Raw genomic sequence first — 23,060 nt, forward strand, 5'->3', positions numbered from 1 at the left:
TTGGAACTAGTTATAATATGAAGCGAGGATAGGCCGAGTTAGGAAATGAATATGTATTAGGCATATTGTGCAATTTTATGCATATGGCGACTTTAGAGAATAAATAGAGGAATAGGCGCTGCTGATGGCGCACATGTCTTTGAGAGGCTATCCCACATGCATCTCAGCGCTGAATAAACACACACCTACTTTACAACTTTTATGAGTTGTAGAGTTTTTCCGCGTATCACCAGGATCACCACTCTGCGCTCTCCCCACTCTGGGGCTCCCGCGTCCCACTCAGCTTTCCTGGGTATCCCCAAACCCGATATCCCGATATCACCCCTGCCTCCCAGCTGGTGCTGGACGATCGCAATGTGAGACCCGCCATGATCCATCCAGGGGCATTTCTGGCTCAGCTTTGGGGTCCTGCAAGATCCAAACATCCCCCGCCCCGTGAAAATACCCTCCCAAAGACCCCCCCCCCAATGGATTTGGGACCAGCTCCCCCTCCCTGCTCACCTATGGGTTTCGGGTGCAGGGTGATGCCAGTGGAGCCGGGGGAGCTGCGGCCTGAGCAGTGGAACAAGGCTCTACTGCTGCTGCTGGTGCTCTTCCTCCCGCTCCTCCTCCTCCTCTGTCCCTCCTTTTTCTGCTTCTCCTCCTGCTCCTCCTCCTCCTCTTGCTCCTCTCTTTCTCTTTCCTTTTCCTCCTCCTGTGTCCCTCCTCTTCCTCCTGCTCCTCCTCTGCTCCCAGCCTGGCCCGGGCAGTGCTGACACCCAAAAGCAGCCGCGCTCTGCCCTGGGGGGTTCCAAAGTGGCCCCGGCCCACGCGGCACTGGGGATGATACTGGGAGCACTGGGGGTGATAGTGGGAGTACCGGGAGCGATTCTGAGAGCACCAGTGTAATAAATGTGTCAAATAAATATATTTGTGCTTAGGGAAACATATATATTGAATCACGCTTTAGAGTATGTTACAGAAAGCACCCAGGCTTTTAGAAATCTCACACAAGAGTTGAGAAACCGGTTACCTCCCTAGATTGTAGCACTCACAGGTGTTCACTGAATAGAAATCCGAATTAGCAAGTGCAGGGGGAATAGCTCCTGCGGAAATTCTGAGCAGTCCCGGAGCGCCCAAGCCATCATTGGCCAATAACGACCGTAGATAACCGAGGACAGCTCAGTTCCTGTAACTCAACTAGCAAGTGAATGCTGGGTTCCAGTAACTTGGCTAGCATGTGAATGCTCAGTTCCTGTAATTTGTATTTTACATGTATCTGTTCCCAGACATGTGTTGTTTGTCCCAAGGCAGCTTTGTCCAAGCAGGAGTCAGAATTCCTCCAACACCCCACGGAGGACAGGGAACTACATGAATATTCGAATGCTTCCCCGGACACTGTTCTGTCTACTCTGAGATAGAATCCTTCTAACACCAGACAGGGGATGAGGACTCCATGAATATTCAGAGAAAGAGAAAGAAACAAAAGAAACCTAGCTCCAGGCAAGAAAAATAGTGTAAAACCGGGGCTCACCAGACCGACTTTTTGAACTCACCAGCTCTGATGCGAGAGAGGGTCAGAACTGCATTCACCCAGCGTCGAGTCCTGGGCTCGGCCCTGTTCCTTTCTTTTGTGGCTGGCATAGATTGTAATCCGATTCGCAAAATAAAATCTATTTCCTTTTTGTTAACTTTTAATTTGGCTTTCTCAAATTATTGATTTGGCCTAATCTAGTTGTTACATATAACACCGGGAAGGAATGGGGAGCGCTTTTCCTGCCAGTGCCTTCTGGGAGCACTGGGAGCGTGCGTATCCCAAGGGCTGGGCGTGGTAATGCAAACAACGTGCCAATACCACACGGTGATTATTTGGCATTATACGGAGCCTGCACAGTCGTTCTTGTGCAAATTTAGGCGTGGCTATGCAAATGTTTTCTTTCGAGGGTGTTCTGGAATCTTGAGGGCGGGGTTATGCAAATAATTCAGCAGTTTTTGCACAGTGCTTTGTGGGAAGCAAAAGGATTTAGGTGTCCCTGCCAGCAGAGCATCCACATGCTTGGGTGGGTGGGAAGAACCTTTATTGGAAGGGCTTCCACCCCACTGCCTCCAAAACTGTGGGTTTTGCCCCAGTCCCTCCCATTTGGCTGCAGAAGATGTCTGTGGGCCAGACAGAATTAGAAGGATGGATTTATGTTGGAGACAACCTTCAAGGCCACCCAGTGTTGCTTGATGACACCAGAAAATGCAAAAAGTGAGAATTTCTGGGGTCAGAAGTCCACAAATCTGCTCTCCACAATGGATTTCTGATGTTGGTCTGTGGATGTCTACAGGTGCCCCACAGGGAGCTAGGAGGATGTGGAGGCCCACAGGCAGGTGTCTTCCCAACACGGATCACTGACACCATGGATCACCGGGGCTCTGCCCACCAGGAGTCACTGGGGTTCATCCAGGGTGGATCCTCCTGTGGGGGATGGAGCTGGAGCAGCACACAAAGCTCTTCCTGCACTCAGGGCACTCGCAGGGCTGTGGGGCTGGGAGGGGGTTTTAGGGCAGTCATGACCCCCAGACCCCCAGAGCTGCCACGAGACGCTGCCCACAAGGTGCTGCTGGGGGACAGGGGCTCCATGTAGGGGTTTGTCTTCCTGGCGTACCAAGGAACGCCATAACTGCGCGTGATCCAAAGACAAAGTTGAAAAGTTCATATGTGAAGAAGACCTTGGAAGCCTTCATCACAGACCCCTGGCGACCCCCACACTGGGAAGGTGCAAGGGTGGTGCAGAAGAACTATCTAATAACCATGAGCTTATACAGTGTGAGTCCCAGCACGTATGTGGTGATGCTGCGGTGAGACAGACTGAGCAACACTTACTGTGTAAATACACCAAGGCACATGACAAAGGTGGGTGAGTTAGGTGCAGAAACCCCCTCACCAGCAGCGCTGCGATGAACAAATACCTGCTCCATAGACACCGGTCTGTGGGGATTTATTTCCAGCCTGTCTTTTGGGCATCAGCCCAAAGGGATGGAGTTTCCCACCCAGGTTCCCCAGCAAACCCCAGCGTGGATCTGCAGCTGCCAGTTTTCCCAGTTTGCCTCTCCTTCTGCCCGGGCCGGGCTCCCCCCGCCCATGCTGCCCGTGCCGAGCTGTCCCGGCTCCATCCCTGCTCCTGCAGGGCTGCGAGGGCTCCGGGAACGGGGCAGGAGCGGGAGGAAGTGTGAGATACAAAGCTGTGTTTCGTGTCAGGTACATACAGGCAGCATGTGTGCTTGTGATTGTGATATGTGTGGAAACTGATCATGGGACAATTAAAGGACGAATTCTAAAAAATAACTGAGGGAGTAAAGCATGGAAGAAGGCCTTTGAACTTATCCTTTGTTTGCAATTAACCTTTATAGCATCTGAATTAAAGCTTTAAGGATGTTGCTGCTGGACAGGAACTTTTTGCACGTAGCTAAGCACTAAACAGCTTTGCAATAAGAACCTTTTGAAGAATAATTTTAGAATATTGCTTGTAGTAAGGAGCTTTGAAAATATAAGTTTAGAATATATGTAAAGGAAATATGCTTATCTCAACACCTTAGCAAAATAGTAAAAAGCAGCTTGAGAAAGGAAGATGAACATCACCCCAAGGATTGATGGCTTCGACCAAGGGAAGCTGGACATCACTGCTATGAGATTTATAGTCTTTGCAATTAAAAGGTGGGCCCACATCTGGAGTCTGGACCACACCAGCTGGGAAGCTTCTTTCTTCTTTCGGAAGTCGGACCCCACCATCTGGGAATACTCCTTCTGGGGTATATCCTGAGAAAAACTAAATCACAATAGTGTATAGAATTGTGACGTAAAAATTTGGACTAGAAACTGCTGAGAAAAGCTTATGTGCACCCCTATAAATATCTGTATGCCACAACCACTTGTGTGCAGCTGGAGGGAAAACTTCCCCCAATCTACCCAGCTCTGTTTTGCTCATACTTTACCACATTAATTAATAAATGGATTGCTGCTTGAATATTGGCCTAGTCAAGCTTCTTCTTTATAAGAGAAGGGAGGAAGAGGCGGAGCTGCAGCAGGAAGCAGGAGGAAGGGAGAAGGAATCGCGCTCTCTGATCTCGCAGCCCCACCGGGACCATCGCCTTCCATCCCGCAGGTGCCCAGGGATGGGGAGCTCCCCCCAAATATCTCGGAGGTCTCTGGGTTTGGGGTTTTTTAGGGGGGATGTTTGGAGCTTGCAGGGCTCCAAAGCCGAGCCGCAGATGGCCCTCCGGGGGTCCCCGGGAGGTGTTTTTGGGGTTCCCGGTGTGGGGGGGCGGCGGAGCCCCGGCGGAGGCCGGGGGGATGCGGGTCCCCCCGCGGTGGGGGTTGGGCTGCCCGGGCCGGGCCCTCCGAGCTCTGCTGGGGCCACGTGGGGACCGCGCGGGAGCGGCGGGATCAGCGGGGAGACACCGGATTTGGGGAGCCCCGGGAGAGCCGCAGCTTCCCTGAGCGGGAGCCCAGAGAGAGGAGAGCCCCAGAAGCCCAGGGTGGGGGACCCCAAGGTGGTGGACCCTTGGGATTGCCGGGACCCCGGCGGGGCGTGCTGGGGCTGGAGGGGCGGGATGCCCGGGAAAGGGGTTCGGGGTTCCCGGGGCCAGCAGGAGCTGCTCCCAGTATGAGCCCAGTCACTCCCAGCATGATCCTGGTCACTTTATCTCACTCCTTGCATGATCCCTGTTGCTCCCAGTATGAGCCTAGTCTCTCCCAGCCATTCCCTATTATGATGTAATTTGCCCCCAGCATGGTCCCAGTTGCTCCCAGTTCCTCCCACTTTCATTCAGTGTGTTCCCAGTTCTCCCAGTTGCCGGTAATATTGTCCCAGTCACTCCCAGTATGATCTCTGTCTTTCCCAGCAGGGCCCCAGTCACTCACACTTGTCCCCAGTTGCCCCCAGCATGGTCCCAGTTCCCCCCAGCACCTTACTAATCGCTCCCAGTCTGGTCCCAGTCACCACCCACATGGTCTCAGATACTCCCAGTATATCTCCATTGTCCTGAACATCCTTGTAGTCATTCCTAGGCACTCCCAGTTACCTCAGCATGGTTCAGTTGCCCCCCAGGATTATCCCAATCCCTCTCAGTATAACCCAGCTGTCACCAGCATGTAGCCTATAATTGCCAGTTGCTCCCAGTTCCTCCGAGTGTGTGTGCAGTTGGCTCCCAGCATGGGCCTGGTAGCTCCCAGTAACCCCCAGTCAGGATCCATGGACACCCACTATAATCCCAGTGTGATTGTAGCCACTCCCAGTATGGTCCCAATCCCTCCCAATATGATCCCAGTCACTTGCAGTCTAATCCCAGTATCCTGGTTTAGGGTCAATTTGGGAGAAAACCTCTAAAGAGGTTCCTCTAGGAAGCAGATTTCCCCCCACTGGTTTGGGAAAATATTTCCTTGCAGAACAGTGGAAAAAAAACCCCAGTTTATTTAACAGGCAAAGCATTGACCAGCACAAAAAAAAAAAAAAAAAAAAGAAAAAAAAAAAGAAAAAAAAGAAAAAAAAAGAACAATATTAAACAATAAAACGTCTTGCTGCTCCAAAAGAGATGACCAACTCAGAAAGTCCCCTTTGTGGGCTGTGGCTTGGCTTACTCAGTCCCTCCTTTATCAGTCCCTCCAGTGCTGGAAATGCCACGGCCCAGACCACGCCTGGTGGGCCACAGGTGTGAGCTGCTGGTGCTCCCCTGGGTGTTCAGTCCAGAGCAGGTTTAAACAGTTCCAAGGAAAAGAGAAAACACAGTCTGGGGAACTTCTCTGCCCCAGCTAGCTAAAAACTAACTAAAAGCAAAGGAGAGCTCTGTCCCACTGTCTGTTCTGTTTGTGCTGCAGACAACAGAGTCCAGGAGCCAGAATGTGGAGGAGTGAGTGCAGTGTCTGAAAACTGCACACTTCTTCTCTCCCCCTTTGCTCTCAGAACCAATCTTAAAGGTGCACAACTTATTTCTGGGATAAACAGGTGAATGGGGATACAATTCAGCATCATAAAGTCACCCCAGGACACCCAGTCACTCCCAGTAGGATGCCAGTGGCCCCTAGCGTGATCCCAGTTCCCTGTCAATGCCAGCACGACCCCAGTAGCTTCCAGTATGATCACAGTGACTCCCTGTCTCTCCCAGTGTATCCTTGTCACTATCTCCCAGTTCCATTCAGCATGATTCCAGTTGCTCACAGCCAATCATATTCAGTCCCAGTATGATTCCGGTCACCCTCAGTGTGATCTCAGTATGATCCCAGTTGCTGCCAAAATAGTTCTGGTTCTTCCCAGTTCCTACCCATATGATCCCAGTTGTCCCAAGAATGGCCCCAGTCCCTCTCTGCGTGGTCCCACTCACTCCCAGTTGTCCCCAGCATGATTCCAGCTGTTCCCAGTGTGGTTTCAGTCCCCCCCAGTATGGTTACAGACACTCCCAGTATATCCCAGTTGGCTCAGTAAGGTTCTAGTTACCTGAGAATGATCCCAGTCATTCCCAGTTACTCCCAGTTGCCTCCAGCATGATCCCAGTTTCTGGCAGTTGCCCAAAGTATAGTCCTGGTTGCTCCCGGTATGATCCCAGTTCTGGTCTCAGTCCCTTCAGCATGGTTCCAGCACCTTCCAGTTGATCCCAGTTGCTCCCAGTGTGTCCACAATTTCCTCCCAACATGGGCCCAGTAGCTCCCAGTAACCCCCAGTCAGGTTCCATTCACACCCATTGTAATCCCAGTAGCTCCCAGGGTGGACCCAGTAGGACCCATAGTCACTGCCAGTATGGTTCCACTCACTTCCAGTATGATCCCAGTCACTTCCAGTATATTTACTGTCAGCCCCAGTATGACTCCAGTCTCTTCCAGATACTCCCAGTATTATTCCAGTCGTGCCCCCAGTGATTCTCTGTCACTCTCAGTGTGGGCCCAGTTGCTCCCCATCACCTCCAGGATGGTTCCAGTCATAGTGAGCACCTTTCCAGTCACTCCCAGTCAGATTCCAGCAGGATTCCAGTCACTCTCAGATACTCCCAGTACAATTCCAGTCACTCCCAGTGTGATCCCAGCCAGTTCCAGCAGGATCCCTGGCATGGGCACAGCTGCTCCCATTATCATCCAGTGTAGTTCCATTTGCTCCCATTTACCCCCAGTATGGGGGTCTCTCCCAGTATATCCCAGTTGCTTCCAGCGTGTTCCCAGTCATTCCCAGTTGTCCGCAGTTGCTTTTTAGCCTGATCCCAGTTGCTCACTCCCAGTCACCCTCAGTGCAGTTCCAGTTGCTGCCAGTATGGCAGCTGTCCCGGCTCCATCCCTGCTCCTGCAGGGCTGCGAGGGCTCCGGGAACGGGGCACCAAGGGTGTCACTGCTCCTGGGGGTGGAGGAGGAGGGATGAAGAAGAAGCATCAGAAGGGATGGAAGTAGGAGAAGGAGGTGGGTTTATGTAGGAGAAAGAGGAGGAGGGATGGAAGAGGAGGAGCAAAGCAGGATCAAGAAAAGTAGAAGAAACTGTGACATTGAGCACACTCTGAATTCAGTCCCCCCACCCTTGGGAGCATCAGCCAGCCCCCCCCCATCCCACAGGTGACCGGGAAGGGGGAGCTGTGCCCAGACATCCTGGGGGTTCCTTGGGTTTGGTTTTTTGAGGGGGGAATGAAGAACTCCAAAGCTGGTTGGAAAATGCCCCATGGGGGGACATTGGAGGGTCCTGGTGGCGGCTGCTGGCAGAGGCACCCTGGAGGAGCAGACCCCTGTGTCCTCCAGGACCCCAAAGGGGAGAGCCCAGAGAAGGGTGAGTGCTGCAATTTGCAAGACCCTCAACAGCCTGGAGAGGGGCAGCGGGGGACTCCTTGGACCCCCTGCACCCCAAAGAAGAGAATAAGGAGAGAAGGGACCCTGGGACCCCAAAAACCCCGGAGCATCCCTAAGTAGGGAGACTAAAGAGGGAGGAGTGACTGCCCCTTTCCCCCTCTCTCCTGCTCCATCTCGCAGCCCAGCATGGCCCCCGGCTGCAGGACAACCCCACTGCCAATGCTGTCCTGCCAGGGATGCATTGGGGGTGTCATTGCAACAGGCCCCCAGCCAGGCAAGAACTAGCATTTGACTCCATGATTCACAGAAGGCTGATCAATCTCTTTATTATATATCTCATTATTTAGAAACCCATTGCTTTTATAGACAATTACGATACGCCTGGACCTAATTTGTCCTCCAATCCAATGGTGACCATTGTCTAATTAAGAAACCACCCTTTGGTGAACAAATCTCCATAACACATTCCAAATGCTCACAATAACAGGTGCAGAAAGCTAAGATAAGAATTGGTTCTCATTCTTTTCTCGGATCTTCTCACAGCCTTCCCCAGAAAGGCCTGGGAAAGTTATGTATTGCTCTCTGTGGCCAGAGAGCTGCTGCCACACTGGGGGATCTCCTTCCCCTTCCTAGTGGCACAGAGGCAAATCCCATGCTCTCCTTCTCCTTCCTCCCCCAGAGCAGGAGTTGGGGATGGAGACCAGGGAGGACAAATCCCCACGGCAGAACCTCATGGAAGAGGCCATTTTGAGCAGCTCCATGGCTCAGGAATCCAATGGGGAGGAAAAGCCTGAGAGATGCCGCACGAGGAAGGGCTCCAAACACAGATCGCAGGGATCCGAGGAGGAAGGACCCAGCCTGGGCTTGGGTGGCGGCAGGAGCTTCAGCTGGATCTCCAACCTGGTAGTCCATCAGCAGCTTCACACCAGGGAGCGGCCCTACAGGTGCTTGGAGTGTGGGAGGAGCTTCAGCCACACTTCCAATCTCTTCGTCCACCATTGCGTGCGCACGGGGCAGAAGCCATACAAGTGCCTGGAATGTGGGAAGAGCTTCAGGTGGAGCTCCAGCCTCATCAAGCACCAGCACCTGCACACCGGGGAACAGCCCTGTGAGTGTGGGGAATGTGGGAAGAGCTTCAGCCAGAGCTCATTACTAGTCGAGCACCAGAAGATCCACGCTGTGGAGAGGCCCTATGATTGTCCTGACTGTGGGAAGAGGTTTCAAAGCAGCTCCAGACTCCTCATGCATCAGCGGACACACACGGGCGAGAGGCCCTTCCGCTGCCCTGAGTGTGGGAAGGGCTTCAATCAAAACTGCCACCTCATTAGGCACCGGCACATCCATACCGGGGAGGAGCCCTGCAAGCGTGAGGAAGGTGGGATGAGCTTCAACCAGAGCTTCAGTCTGACCTCGCACCGGATGATCCACACTGGGGAGAGGCCCTTCCATTGCCCTGAGTGCGGGAAGGGCTTCAGCCACAACTGCAACCTCGTCAGGCACCGGCGCATCCACACCGGGGAGAGGCCCTATGAGTGTCCCCAGTGTGGGAAGAGCTTCACCCAGAGCTGTCACTTGACCAGACACCAACGGTGCCACCAATAAGGGAAGCCCTATGAATGCCCCAACTACGGGGAGAGCTTTGTGCACTGCTCCAACTTCATCCGCCACCGGAGGATCCATGTTGGATGATCCACAGTGACCCACATTGGGCAGAGACCTGGTGACCCCCATTTCAGATGATCCCCCTTGGAGTGGGGGGAAGGTGTTTGAGAGATTTCACTTCTTCTTCTCCTGCTCTGATTTTGTTGGTAATAAATGCAGTCCCCAGGCTGGGTGTTTTTCCTGTGCTGGTGATCAAGGCAGGATCTCTCCCAGGCCCTGTCTCAATGCCTGGGCCTTTTCTCAGCCAGTCAGAAAAGTCACTAAACGATTTTTAGCCAAGCAGAGCTTTTCTCACTGGTACCCAGCAGAGCCACAGTGCCCAGCGCTCCCCACCTGGACCCCACCTGGGAGCCGAATTTAGGGAGGGGAGAGGTTTCAGCACCTGGTGGGACATCTGGGGGCAGCTGGGGCTGTACTGGTGGTGGTACTTGGAGCCACCCCAACTGTGGTGCAGAGCTGTCAGGTGAGTAGAAGGAGTGGGAAGAGGAGCCAGGGTATGGTGGGAAAGGTAGGGAGGGGAGGGGAAATGGGTGGGTGGGACCCACAAAATGAGTTGGCAGGGTGAAGGGAGTGGGACCTCCCCCAAAGCAAGAATGGGAAGGGAGCTGAGGACTGCTGGATGACAGCAAAGGGGTGGGAGAGGTTAGAAGAGGGTTGGGAAAAGGAAGGATGGCATCCTAAAACTGAGTGGGCAGGGGCTGGGGATTGGGGGGTGTTGTGTGAAAAGGGTTGGGAAAGGGGCAAAAAGCGGCATCTAGTGTTGGGACGGATGAAAGTTTGACAAGAATGTCTCACAGATAGCGTGCTTGGCAGAAAGATTTTTGAATATAGAATCTGAAGAAAGAACAGAGATGAAAGCAAGTTTTGATATAGAAGAAAAGAATTGCTGAGCCAGTCTTACTGGATAACTAAGAAGGCAATGGGTATGTTAGTTAGAGGGGTTTTCTATGGCTTAGAGCAGAGGATAAACCCGCCTCAAACAAGAAGATGTTTTGTCGTGGTTTGAGAGGAAATGAGTTTTTGGGAGGTGGTGGTGGTCAAACCAATAGGTGCTCAGATGTGGATATTGACACCTGGTTTGACCATTGAGGATATGGATACGCCTCTGAGAACACAGGGGTTAAAAGCGAAGAACTCCCAGGGGAAGTTGGTTCCGGTGGATGGAAGAGTTCAGACCTCCCCTGCCCGGCTTCGGGCTGGGCGGAGGAGGGGAAATCCATGCGGCCGAGAGAGGTAGGCCGGAGCCTTGGGCAGAGGACGGGAGGCGATGGTTCGGACAAGAGTGAGTTCCCCACAGAGATGGAAGGGTGGAAGAACTCAGAGAGGCAGCGGGCAGCCCCCCTTTCTCAGGAGAGAGAGAGAAGGAGAGAGGTGCCAGTGCTATCTTGAATTTGATAAGCACTGGCCTGGCCGAGGAAGAGAAGGGGGGGGCCGACAAGGGAAGAGTGCGGAGCGGTGTGGGAGTTCGAGATGAGCAGAGACTGTGATTTTAACCCTTCTGTGGGACGATGGAAACCTGGCAAATGCTGATCCTCTGGGAGTCGAAGGAGGAGAGAAACGGATAAGAGGAAATGTGCAAGTGTGATGAGAGTTGTGCAAGTGAAGAAGGACTGAGAGATGTTGAGAAAATCCTAGGTGGAGGAGATGATGGAGTGGCTTTTGGCTGGACTTTTCTTGTATAGCCATGGACAGAACCTTTTCCTGTAATACAGAGACTGCATTTTAGGGGGAGGCGGTGCCAAAGGAGCGATGTGAGCGGAGACGACAGGTGATGAGTGATGGTGAGACCCCTCGGCCCCAGGGGGTGAAATATTGGGGGGGACTGGTGTCCCGAAAAGAGGTGAGAGACTGTCGTTCTCTTCTGGAACTGGGCAAGGCATCCTTGAAAAGGGAACCCTAAAAGCAGCTCTGGTCCATGTGCAGTGGTGAGAGCACTGGAAGGAAGAAGTCACGAAGGTGGTGCTGAGTGACGTGGAAACACAACTGGATTCGGCTGTGTTTCCAGGGGAAGCCTGTGGCGCAAGAGGGACTCCTCTCTCCTTGATGAAATGAGAGGTGATTGTCGGAAGGGTGGAGATGGACTAAGAGTTGATTATTTGAAGGGTGATGGACTGGATAAAGATCTAAGGTTTTGGTTCATGCTGTGGGAAATTGAGTGGGGGGAGGAGAAATGTTTGAAAGGTTTCCATTTTGCTCTGTGTGTTCATTTTACTATAGGTGTAAGATAATAAAGTTGTTTTTTTTCCTTTGTTCACAAGTGGAGGCTTGCTTTGCTCTGTTTCTGATCGCATCTCACAGTCGATACCAGGGAGAATAGGTTTTCATGGGGGCACTGGCATTGGGCCAGTGCCAAACCATGACAGTGCCACAGTGGCCCCTCGAGAAACAGAAGCTACATGCCCTCAAATCTTTGGTGCAGGAACAACTGTCTCAAGTGCACATAGAGCCATCCATAAGCCCTTGCAACACCCCTGTGTTTGTTATAAAAAAGAAATCTGGAAAATGGAGGCGGCTCCATGATTTAAGAAAAATCAATGCAGTCATGGAGAGCATGGGAGCCTTACAGCCAGGTATGCCATCTCCCACAATGATTCCTTCCAATTGGGATATCTTAACTGTGGATCTGAAAGATTGCTTCTTTACCATTCCACTGCATCCAAATGATAACCCAAAGTTTGCCTTCACCGTGCCTTCCAATAATAACACTGCACTAGTGGAGCGTTATCAATGGAAAGTACTCCCTCAAGGGATGAAGAACAGCCACACAATTTGCCAATTGTATGTTGCACAGACTCTTTCATCAGTAAGGGAAAAATTCCCAGAGGCATACTGTTACCACTATATGGATCGTATTTTAATAGTGACCCCAACTAAAGAAGATCTTTCACTAATTCGGCCAAGCCTGATGTAATAATTAAAATCATTTGGACTGCACCAGAAAAGATTCAGCACCAGAAAAGATTCAGCAGCAACCGCCTTGGAAATACCTTGGACTTAAAATCGTGAATCAGACCATACAGCCCCATGCAATTCAATTTTCAACAAAAATAAAAAATTTAAATGATGCTCAAGAACTTTTGGGTACCATAAACTGGGTCAGACCTTATCTTGGATTGACCACTCAGCCATTAGTACCCTTGTTCAACCTTCTAAAAGGTGATCCTGATTTAATTTCTCCCAGGACACTGACCCCAGAGGCAAAAGCTGCTCTTGAGGTAATAGAGCAGGCTCTAACAAACAGACAGGTCTACCAAGTGTGCCCAGAAGTGTGTATTACTGTGTTTATTTTCAATGCCAATTTACATCCTACTGCTATCACTGGACAATGGGATACCCGGCGGTCTGATCCTTTGCATGTTTTAGAGTGGATGTTCTTGCCTCATCAACCAAAAAAGAAAACCGTTACCATCTATGAATTAATTGCCCAATTAATTATTAAATGCCACCAAAGATGTTTGCAATTGAATGCAAAAGATCCATTTAAAATAATTTTAACATGTAAAGCAAGAGGAATTTGAATGGTGCTATGCCAACAGCACATCCTTACAAAGTGCTTTACAAAATTTCAAAGGGCAAATTGAATACCATTTACCCAGTCATATATTACTGCAAATGGGTAAGACTACTGAGTTATCCCTAAAACCCCTGAACAGTTGAACGCCTTTAAAGGGAATTACTGTATTCACTGATGGATCTGGAAAAACAGGAAAGGCCATTGTAACATGGAAGGAAGGAGATGATTGGCAAATATTGGAAGGACAAGAGAATGGGTCACCTCAGTTAGTACAACTACATGCTGTAATCGTGACTTTTCAGCGTTTTCCCCACACTCCTTTAAATACAGTTACTGACTCTGCATATGTTGCAGATACAACACAAAAAATGGACCGAGCTCCATTAAAGGAAGTTAACAACACACAATTATTTGGCTTGCTAAAAACTTTGTGGCACACCATTCAAGCCAGACCTTGCCCTTATTATATCCTGCATATTAGAAGTCTTACAAATCTCCCAGGTTTTATTTCAGAGGGCAATGCATGAGCAGACCACCTGGCTGGTCCTGCAGCCTGGACAGCACCACAGCCAGATATGCTGGCTCAGGCAAAGGCATCACATGCTTTCTTCCACCAAGGCATTCGAGCCCTACAGAGACAATTTCTGCTTTCCAGCACAGAAGCTCGTAACATTGTAAACACATGTGCTGATTGCCAAGGTCACACTTCTCCATTAGAGATGGGGGTTAATCCCTGAGGATTAAAAGCACTACAAATATGGCGAACTGATGTCACACATATTCAAGAATTTGGAAAATTAAAATATGTGCACGTATCAATTGATACTTTTTCTTCTGCCATATGGGCATCAGTACATTCAAGAGAGAAAGCGCAGGATGCCACTGTACATTGGCAATCAGCCTTTGCTGCTTTGGGTATCCCTTGTAACATAAAAACAGATAATGGACCTGCATATACACTACAAAAAACTAAACAATTTTTATGGGTCTGGGGTGTCGCCCACCAAACTGGTATTCCCCGACAAGCAACTGGAAAGGCCATTGTAGAAAGGACACATAGCACTTTAAAACGTATATTAGAAAAACAGAAAGGGGGAATGTGTGGCGAAACCCCACAAAGCAAAGTGGCCAAGGCTGTTTACACATTAAATAATTTAACAGCACCGGAGGGATCTCAAAATCCAGTAATTTTAAATCGTTTCCTATCATTGCAATAATCTGGTGATGTCCATTCACTCAAAACTAAGGAAATGATAAAGGACATTATGACAAACAAGTGGGAAAGTCCATGGGACCTCATTACATGGGGACGTGGATATGCGTGTGTTTCTACAGACACCAGAACACGGTGGATACCTGCCAGGCATGTCCGTCCTGCTCTATGTCATGCTCAGGATCAGAGACAATATTCTCATGATGATCCTCCAGCAGATGTGGAGGAGCAGTGACTTAAACAATTTGTACATATGCCACACAGGGGACTGGAATTTCTTGAAATGACAAATCTATTCAAGAATTCTATCCATTCAGGAACGTCAAGGTTTGGTATACATATTTGAATGTAAGGATTTGCTTTGGGGATTTTGAGACAGATTGGTTTTCTTGTTAGTTGTTTTTCCCACAGTTCTGAGAATTTAAATGTTTCCTGATTTTAGATTAAGCTGTTTCTTATTTTAGAGTTAAGTTGTAAATTTGTAACTGTTGAGCTGTTTCCTGTTGTTAGAGTTAAGTTGGAAGTTTACAACTGCTAAGCTATAAGCCCGCAGCATGCCATATTGTCCTAGTTTAGGGCAAATTTGGGAGAAAACCTGCAAAAGGAGGCCCCTCCAGAAAGCAAACCCACACAGCCCCTCCCTCCAACCGGTTCGGGAAGGATTCCTCGGAGAGAAGTGGAAAGAACCTGTTTATTTAACAGGCACAGCAGCCCCCAGCACACAGAATGAACAATACCGGATGATAACACTCCTTCACCTCTCTGAAAAGGATGACAAATTCAGAAAGTCTCTTTTGGGGGGTGGTTGCTCTGTTGTCAGTCCCTCCGGCACTGGGGATGGCTGCTGCAAGCCACAGGGTGCAAACTCTCGGTGTTTCCAGGTCCCAGTCCGGAGCAGGTTTGAGTAGTTCAAAAAAGGGAAAGAAAAAAAAACAGTCCAGAGGAAAAAAAATTCGGACTGCTTAGCTAACTAACTAAGGAGCAGAAGCAGAAGCAAAAGCAAGAGTGAAGCAGGAGCAAGCAGAAGCCAGAGCAAGAGCAAAGCAAAAAGCACAGCAAAAAGCAAAAGCCACGCTATGTACTCCCTGTCTCTGTGTCCCGCCAGCCGTGGGGGAGCAGGCTAATAACAAAACCCAAAACAAAACATTCACTCTTCAGAGCCAGTCTTGAAGGCACAGAACATAATATCCAGCATAAACAGAACACACAAATGGGGATACAAGCATCATAACATCACCCTAGGACACATATTGATAACTTGTATTGCTAGTGGTCCCACCTGACGGCTCTCTACATACATCACCAACTAAAAGGAGGCGTGAGCCTATTAAATTGACTTCAAGGCCTCATTCAAGGCGTAGAACTAAGTTTTTACACAAAGCTGTGTCTGTCATATCTGCAAGGGCCATGCAGAGGATGACAGACACTGCTTTTGTACTTAAAAAACAAAAAGGGGGAACTGCGGTGGGCTGCAGCTGGCCTGCAGGCCTCAAAGTATGAATAATTATAAAATTACAACAGAAATAAGTAATCAGTTACATAATTACCTTACTTACCTTAATCATTCGACCAGTAAGAGCAGGCCCAGGCTCTTGGAGACTCAGGCTTCTGTTGGCTGGCTGAGCAGGAAGTAACTGGCTCAGCAATGAGGATTAACTTCATGGGCTCCTGAGGTATCTAAGGGAGCAAGATCTGAATAAAGTGGACTGTTGCTGCATTACCTCAGCGTGTCTTGTCTGTCTCTGAAACTGTGACAGCCACACATTTGAACTGTTAAAAGGTTTGTGGCATACAATCAAAGTCAGAACATGTCCTTATTACATTCTACACATTTGGAGTCATACCAATTTGCCAGGTTTTATAGCAGAGGGTAATTGGCTGATTGGTTAGCTAGCCCTGCCTGGACAGCATGGCAACCAGACATGGTGACACAGGCAAGAGAATCCCATGCCTTTTTTCATCAAGGTGTTAGAGCATTACTAAGACAATTCTTACTGACAAACACAGAAGCATGCAATATCATCAACTTGTGCTGTCAAGACCACACAACACCATTGCAGATGGGGGTAAAACCCCATGGTCTGCAAACCTTTCAAGTCTGGCAGACAGATGTCGCAGTTTTGGGAACAAGCAAGCGACAAGAACACATTGATATCATGCAGCAACAGCCAACATTTATTGATGGGCGCCCCTTTTTCTAAGGGCTTAAAATTTCCCACGCTTACACATATGATTGTTTAAAGATCCTAACTCTGCCCAACTCACTGGCCAATGATATGCATGCATTCCTGGTTCAAAGGGATTGGCTGAGGTCCCTTGTTTGAACTTGAATCTGACCTATCATTATCATGTCTGAGGACTTGTTTACTTCTATGCTCTAATGATCTAGGCTGCTGGAGTTGGTGTCTGTTAGGGCTAATTTTATCTGTGCAGGTACAGACAAGCTATAGCTGTCACAAGATGCCACCCATGTTTCGGAATTTGGATGTTTAAAGTACATGTGTGTTTCGGTGGATGTGGAATCCTCCTCCTCCTCAGGGCAATCACCAGGGCCTTGCCTTGAAAGAATATATCATAGAGTTTTCCCCACCTAGGCTGATAGAGAGGACTTAACCCATGGTGCTCTGCAGCACTACTGCCAATTTACATTAGATTGCCTCCCCCATGGGCCAGTTGACACTGCTCACCCCAATTACTCATCCCTCATCCCCCCTACAGGTTGCTGCCCTTTGCTCTGCCCTTTGCCCACCCCTGTGCCCTCAGGTCACTGGTCACTGACCCATACTTAAGTCATGCAGACCACGTGGTTTTGTCTTTTGTCTCTGATCCCTTTGACGTGGTGGATGCAATAAGCCTTTGCTGGAATATATCATGCAAAGACCCTTCCTGTCTTACCTCCACTGAGCTATCTGTGGTGTGTATGTGTGCGTGGACTTGAAATGGCTGTTCTTGTGGCCTTACTCTGAGCGGCTTCTGAAGGAGACACTTCAAAGAAGGTTGCAACATTTCTACCACCCTGCCATGCTGCAACAAGTGGACAACTTTTCATTGGTCATATGGGCCTCAGTCCACACAGGTGAAAGAAGCCGTGATGTCATCACACATTAGCAATTAGCCTTTGCTGCTCTAGGCATTCCTCGTACAATAAAGGCTAATAATGGTCCAGCATACATTTTACAGAGCACTCGGCACTTTTTACAACTCTGGGGTGTGTTTCACCACACTGGTATTCCTCATTTCCCTACACTACAGGCCATCATTAAGCGTGCCCATGGCATCTTAAAGCATGTGCTTGAAAAACAAAAGGAGGGAATGTGTGGTGAAACCCGACAAAGTAGAGTAACCAAAGCACTATATAATTTAAACCATTTAAGAGTGCTTGCAAATTCTCAGAATCCTGTAATTTTAAATAATTTTCTATCATTGCAATCTTCTAGTGACATTCAGTCACCCAAGCCTAAGGTATTGGTAAAGGACCTCCTCACCAAAAATGAGAAGGTCCCTGGAACCTGACGTCCAGCTCAAGAAGTCAGCACCCCTTTCAGCTTTGGGGGTCTGGAGTCCAATAATCTCCAGCCTTCCCCATTCCTCCAGGCTGCCAGAGGTTCCCCTGCTCTGGGATTGCTCCTCTGCGCTCTCCCTACTTCAGGGCTCCCATGTTTCACCCTGGCTCTCCTGGGGATCCCCAAACCCAATATCACCCCTCTGCCTGCCAGTACCAGGTGATCATGGGACCCCCCCAAGATCCCTTTAGGGACATTTCTGTCTCAGCTTTGGAGTTCTGCAAGATCTAAACATCCCCTGCCCTACCAAAAAGCCCTCCCTGAGACCTCCCCAATGGATTTGGGCAGGGTACCTCTCCTCGCCCACCTGTGGGTTCCAGGTCAGGGTGGTGGGGCCATGCTGCCAGAGCCGGGGGAGCTGTGGCCTGAGCAGGCAGATGGGGGAACTGCATGGTTCTGCTGCTGCTCTTCCTCCCACTCCACTTCTTCCTCCTGTTCCTCCCAGTTGTTTTTCCCATTTCTCTTTCCTCCTCCTCTCTTCTTCCTCTTTCCTTCCTCTTCTTCCTGCTCCTTTTCCCCTCCTGCTCCTTCCCTGCTCCCAGCCCAGCCCGGGCTAGTGCCAGCATGCAATAGCAGCCCTGCTCTGCCCTACGGGAGGTTCCAAAGCAACCACAGCCCATGCGGCGCTGGGAGCAATACTGGGTGCACTGGGAGCAACAGTGAGTGCAGCAGGGGTGATCCTGAAAGCACTGTGAAGGAACTGGGAGCGCTTTCCATCCCAGTGGCGCTTTTACTGGGAGCACTGGGAGGAAACAGCGCCCAGACGGGGCTACCTCCGGTGATGGGCGTGGCCAAGCCAGAGGGCGTGGTTATGCAAATGTAGGCAATATGGCGCACGGTGATGGAGTGGCGTTGTGGAGAGCCCTGTGCAGTCGGTTGTGTGGAACTGTGACCTTGGTTATTGAAATGTTTCGTGTGAGCTTTGGAGTCCTGTGAGCGGGACTATGCAAATGAAATTCCATCCTCTGATGGTTTTTTGGCGGGGTGGGTGGGGTTATGCAAATAACTCCAGGGTTCTTGCATGGTGTTTTGGTGGGAAGCTGCGTGAGCACCCCCATGGATGGGTTGGAGGTTTGAGGACCTGCCCCAATTTCGGGTCCTCTCCTCCCCCAAAGGCCCTGGGAATTGCTCCGGGGCTCAAGTGCTCACCTGGGGCTCCCCTGAAGTTTTGGGAACCCCCCCCCTGAAATTTTGTGATCCCACCCCCAAAATCCCTCAGGATCCTCGAAATCCACCCAGGACCCCCCAGTTCACCCTTGTCAGAAGTCTGTGGGGACCCCGAACCTTCTCCCCACCCTGTGGGGTCTCTTGGGGACCCCAAACTTCCTTCCCTGGGGATAATTTTTGGGGTAAGGCTGGGCGTAGGGATCCCCCCATGGGCGGTCCCCTCTCGGCAGAAGGCTCAAATCGGGGGCGATGAGGTCTAACTCCACCTCCTCCTTATCTTTACATCCACTGCTCAATATCGACTGCCCCTTTTAACTTTTCCCCTCTTTTTTATTTAAAACCAATATATGCTGTTCCTTTTTGCTTGTTGGTGGGCTTTGCTGACATGCTAATACCATAAAAAGCCTAGCATATTCTAACTTGTCAAAATATTTGTCCTCCCATATGTCGGATATTAAAATTAATATTAATTTCTTACCAAAACTACCAAATCCAGGCCACGTCTCATAGTTGTCTAGTTCATACGTTGGCCACATCTTTTCTGAGAGCCTGATAAATCTGGGTTTAAAAAGCAATGACCTGTTAGTTTGTGCTCTGATACCTTCACGACCACAGTTGGGGCACCCTGGAAGTGCTGGCAGGAGGGGGCAGGGTGGGGGGCAGCTAGGTGTTCCTCTGGTCCAGGGGGTTTTCCAGTTGCCTTCTGTCCCTTCATGGGGTGATGCCTATGAGAAGCTGATCTGGAACAGAGTCTAGACAGAGTTAAAGGAATAAAGCAGGTATTTATTAAAAGGCCTTTAAAGGATATACCTTGGGCAGTACAAGAGCCTGGCCAGGGTTCTGCCCAAGATGGACACAAGATGGAACACCAGTCACGAGTTTTCACTTTTATATAGTTTTCACACAAGTGTGAAAAACTTTTATAAGTTTTTTCACACTTTCATAAATAATGGTTTGGAAAATAACTATTTACGTATTGGGATTAGTTGTCCAATTACAGCTTCAGGTTATGAAGTCCCATCCTCCTTGTTTGCTCCCTTCAATTCACTGTTTATACTTTTTGGGCCAGAGGCCACAACAGTTGTCCTTGGTTTCTCAAGCTGGAAAAGGATCATTTTGTCTAACTACCCTGTGAAGAGAACTTACTAACAATTAATATGAAGTTCAGAGTAACACACCAAGACAGTACAGAATCTGAAAAATATGAAAGCTAAAACTTAGGGAATCACCCCCATGTCACTCTCCATGTCCGTGTCCCCCCATGTCCCCACCTATGTCTGTGTCACCCATGTCGCCATCTATTTCCATGTTCCTCCTTGTCCCCACCCATGTCATTGTCCTCCCATGCCCCCATCCATGCCTTAGTTCAATGTCTTTATTTTTACCCCAATTTCAGGAGTTTCAAAAGGATGAACAGAAAGGAAAAGAAAATCAAGGCCAAAACAAAATTATTTACATGTCCCTGCCAGCAGAGCATCGATGTGCTTGGGTGGGTAGGAAGAACCCTTTTTGGAGAGGTTTCTATCCCACTGTCTCCAAAATCAGGGCTTTTACTCCAGTCTGTCCCCATTTGGCTGTGAAAGACAGCCATGGGCCATGGAGAACTAAAACAATGGATTTATGTTGGAGAAGACCAGCAAGGTTGTCCAGTATTGCTTAATGCCACTAGATGACACAAAATGTGAGATTTTTCTGCGGTCAGATGTTGGCAAATCTGCTCTCCACAACAGATTTTGGATGTTGGTCTGTGGATGTGTCCAGGTGCTCACGGGGAGCCAGGGGGACACGGAGCCCCCAGGCAGGTGTCTTCCCAACATGGATCACTGGCACCATGGATCACCGGGGCTCTGCCCACTGGGGATCATCCAGCCAGGATCCTCCCATGGAGGATGGAGCTGGAGCAGCGCACGAAGCTCTTCCTGCACTCGGGGCACTCACAGGGCTTCCTTAGTGGTGCCTCCGTTGGTGTTGGGTCAAGGTAGAGTTCTGTGAGAAGCTCTTCTCACACTCGGGACACTTATAGGGCCCCTCCCTGGTGTGGATGTGCCGGTGCTTGATGAGGGTGCAATTACGGTTGAATGCCTTCCCGCAATCGGGGCAGCGAAAGGGCCTCTCATCTGTGTGAATCCGCTGATGCCTGACAAGAGTGGAGCTGGTCTGAAACCTCTTCCTGCATTTATCACACTCGTAGGGCCTCTCCCCTGTGTGGATTCTCTGGTGGACAATCAGCTTGGACTGCTCGAAAAAGCTCTTTCCACACTCCTCACATTCGTAGGGCCTCTCCCCTGTGTGGATTCTCCAGTGGCGGATCAGAGAGCATCTCTTACTGAAGCTCTTCCCACATTCTGAGCACTCGTGGGGCTGCTCCCCATCATGAAGCTGCTCATTGACACCCAGCTCTGAGCTCCAGCTGCCTCCCTGGCCCAGGGTGGGTCTTTCCTCCTCGGATCCCTGTGATCTGCGTTTGCAGCCCTTCCTCATGTGGGATCTCTGGAGCTTTTCCTCCTTGTTGGATTCCTGTGCTGTGGTGCTGCTCAAAACAGCCTCTTCCATGAGGTTCTGCTGCGGGGATTTGTCCTCCCTGGTCACCAGCCTCAGCTCCCTCCCTGGGGGACAAAGGACAAGGAGAGGATGGGATTTGCTTCTGTGCCACAGGCAAGGGCAAGGACATCTCTCAGATGCATCCCTGGCAGGATGGCATCAGCAGTGGGGTTGTCCTGCTGCTGGAGGCCACACTGGGCTGGGAGATGGAGCAGGAGAGAGGGGGAAAGGGGCACTGACTTCCTCCTCACCTGTCTGGGGCTCCCGGGCCATCTTCCTCTTCCTCACAGCCTTCTCCTCCTGCATTGGGCCAAGGTTTGGGAATGCGAAATCCTGGTTGGGAGGGGAAAACAAGGGCTGAGTGCGTTGGGTTTGATTGTTCCGCTGCCCAAGTCCACCTCAAGCAGCCAGTGCCCCTTTCAGCTTTGGGGTACCTGGACCCCAATCATGCCTAGCCTCCCTCACCCCGCCAGGCTGCCAGAGGTCCACGAGCTCCGGGACTGCCCCTCCGCGCTCTCCCCACTTCGGGGCTTCTGTGTTCCCCCCGGCTCTCCCGGGATCCCCAAACCCGATATCGCTCCTCTGCCCGCCAGTACCGGGGAATCGCCAAATGGGACCCCCAAAATCCCTCCAGGGGCATTTGTGGCTCAGCTTTGGGGTCCTGGAAGATCCAAACATCCCCTGCCCCACAAAAAAACCCTCCCAGAGACCCCCCCCCCGATGGATTTGGGGCGAGCTCCCCCATGCTGCTCACCTGTGGGTTCCGGAGGGGGGCGATGCTGCCGGAGCCGGGGGAGCTGCGGCCTGAGCTGGCGGGCAGGGGTACCGCCTGGTTCTGCTGCTGCTGCTCCTATTCCTCCTGTTCCTGCTCTTCCTCCTCCTCCTCTCTCCCGCCTCTTCCCCCCTCTCCTGCTCCGCTCCCAGCCCTGCCCGGGCAGTTCCGACACCCAAAAGCAGCCGCGCTCTGCCCTGGGCGGGTTCTAAAGCGGCCCCGCCCCGCGCGTCAGTGAGGGTGATACTGGGAACACTGGGCGGGATCCTGAGATCAGCGGGAAGGAACTGGGAGCGCTTTCCCTGCCGGTGCCGCTCTGACTGGGAGCGCTGGGAGGGAACTGGGAGCGAACAGCGCCCGGCGCTGGGCGGGGCCAGCCCCTGAGGGGCGTGGTTATGGAAATCAGGGAGCGATGGCGCGCTGGGATTGGTGGGCGGGAGCAATGGGCGGGGTTTGCTCGGTGACGTCAGGGCCGGGCGGGACCGGAGCGATGGCGGCGGAGTCCGGTGAGAGGGGACAGGGAGCGGGGATGGGGACAGGGACCGGGGATGGGGACAGGGAATACGGGACCGGGAATGCGGAACTGGACCGAGACCGAAAATGGATCGGGACCGGGAATGGGACTGGCAATACGGGAAAGGGACCAGGAACGGGAGTGGGAATGGAACCGGGACAGGAATGGGAAAGGGACAAAGGGGGACACGGACGCAAGGGCGACACCGAACAGGACGTATACGGATCAGGGGGTGACACCAGTACAGGAGAGACACCTGGACAGGGGTGACACCGGGGATGGCAGGCAGGGACAGCGGAGATGGCAAGTGGGGACAGCAGCATGAGGGACTGGG

General features: G+C 50.9%; 2 protein-coding genes across 4 annotated transcripts; one reads left to right on the forward strand and one right to left on the reverse strand.

Annotated features, from left to right (window-relative positions):
• Positions 1 to 4,049: 4,049 nt before the first annotated feature.
• LOC119696501 (zinc finger protein 239-like) lies at positions 4,050 to 10,534 on the forward strand. Of its 3 annotated transcripts, none has more exons than XM_038126249.1 (2): positions 4,050 to 4,127; positions 8,460 to 10,534. In XM_038126249.1, the coding sequence occupies exon 2, from the start codon at positions 8,474 to 8,476 to the stop codon at positions 9,380 to 9,382; it is 909 nt and encodes a 302-aa protein (XP_037982177.1). In that variant the 5' UTR covers positions 4,050 to 4,127; positions 8,460 to 8,473; the 3' UTR covers positions 9,383 to 10,534. The 3 variants fall into 3 exon arrangements, with proteins under 3 accessions (XP_037982177.1, XP_037982176.1, XP_037982178.1); XM_038126248.1 differs by having other exon boundaries at positions 4,065 to 4,166; XM_038126250.1 differs by having other exon boundaries at positions 4,066 to 4,127; positions 8,465 to 10,534.
• Positions 10,535 to 19,818: 9,284 nt separating this feature from the next.
• LOC119696480 (zinc finger protein 397-like) lies at positions 19,819 to 21,746 on the reverse strand. The gene is given in 3 exon segments (XM_038126208.1): positions 19,819 to 20,849; positions 20,852 to 21,505; positions 21,692 to 21,746. Coding segments are annotated over 3 exon segments (798 nt in total). The 3' UTR covers positions 19,819 to 20,760.
• Between the last annotated feature and the right edge of the window lie 1,314 nt (positions 21,747 to 23,060).

Source organism: Motacilla alba, unplaced genomic scaffold, assembly GCF_015832195.1.
Source record: "Motacilla alba alba isolate MOTALB_02 unplaced genomic scaffold, Motacilla_alba_V1.0_pri HiC_scaffold_31, whole genome shotgun sequence".
In the NCBI taxonomy this organism is placed as follows: domain Eukaryota; kingdom Metazoa; phylum Chordata; class Aves; order Passeriformes; family Motacillidae; genus Motacilla; species Motacilla alba.

Bases quoted from the DNA above. Each gene is read 5' to 3' on its own strand.
- LOC119696501 (XM_038126249.1), top strand. From the start codon at position 8,474: ATGGAGACCAGGGAGGACAAATCCCCACGGCAGAACCTCATGGAAGAG.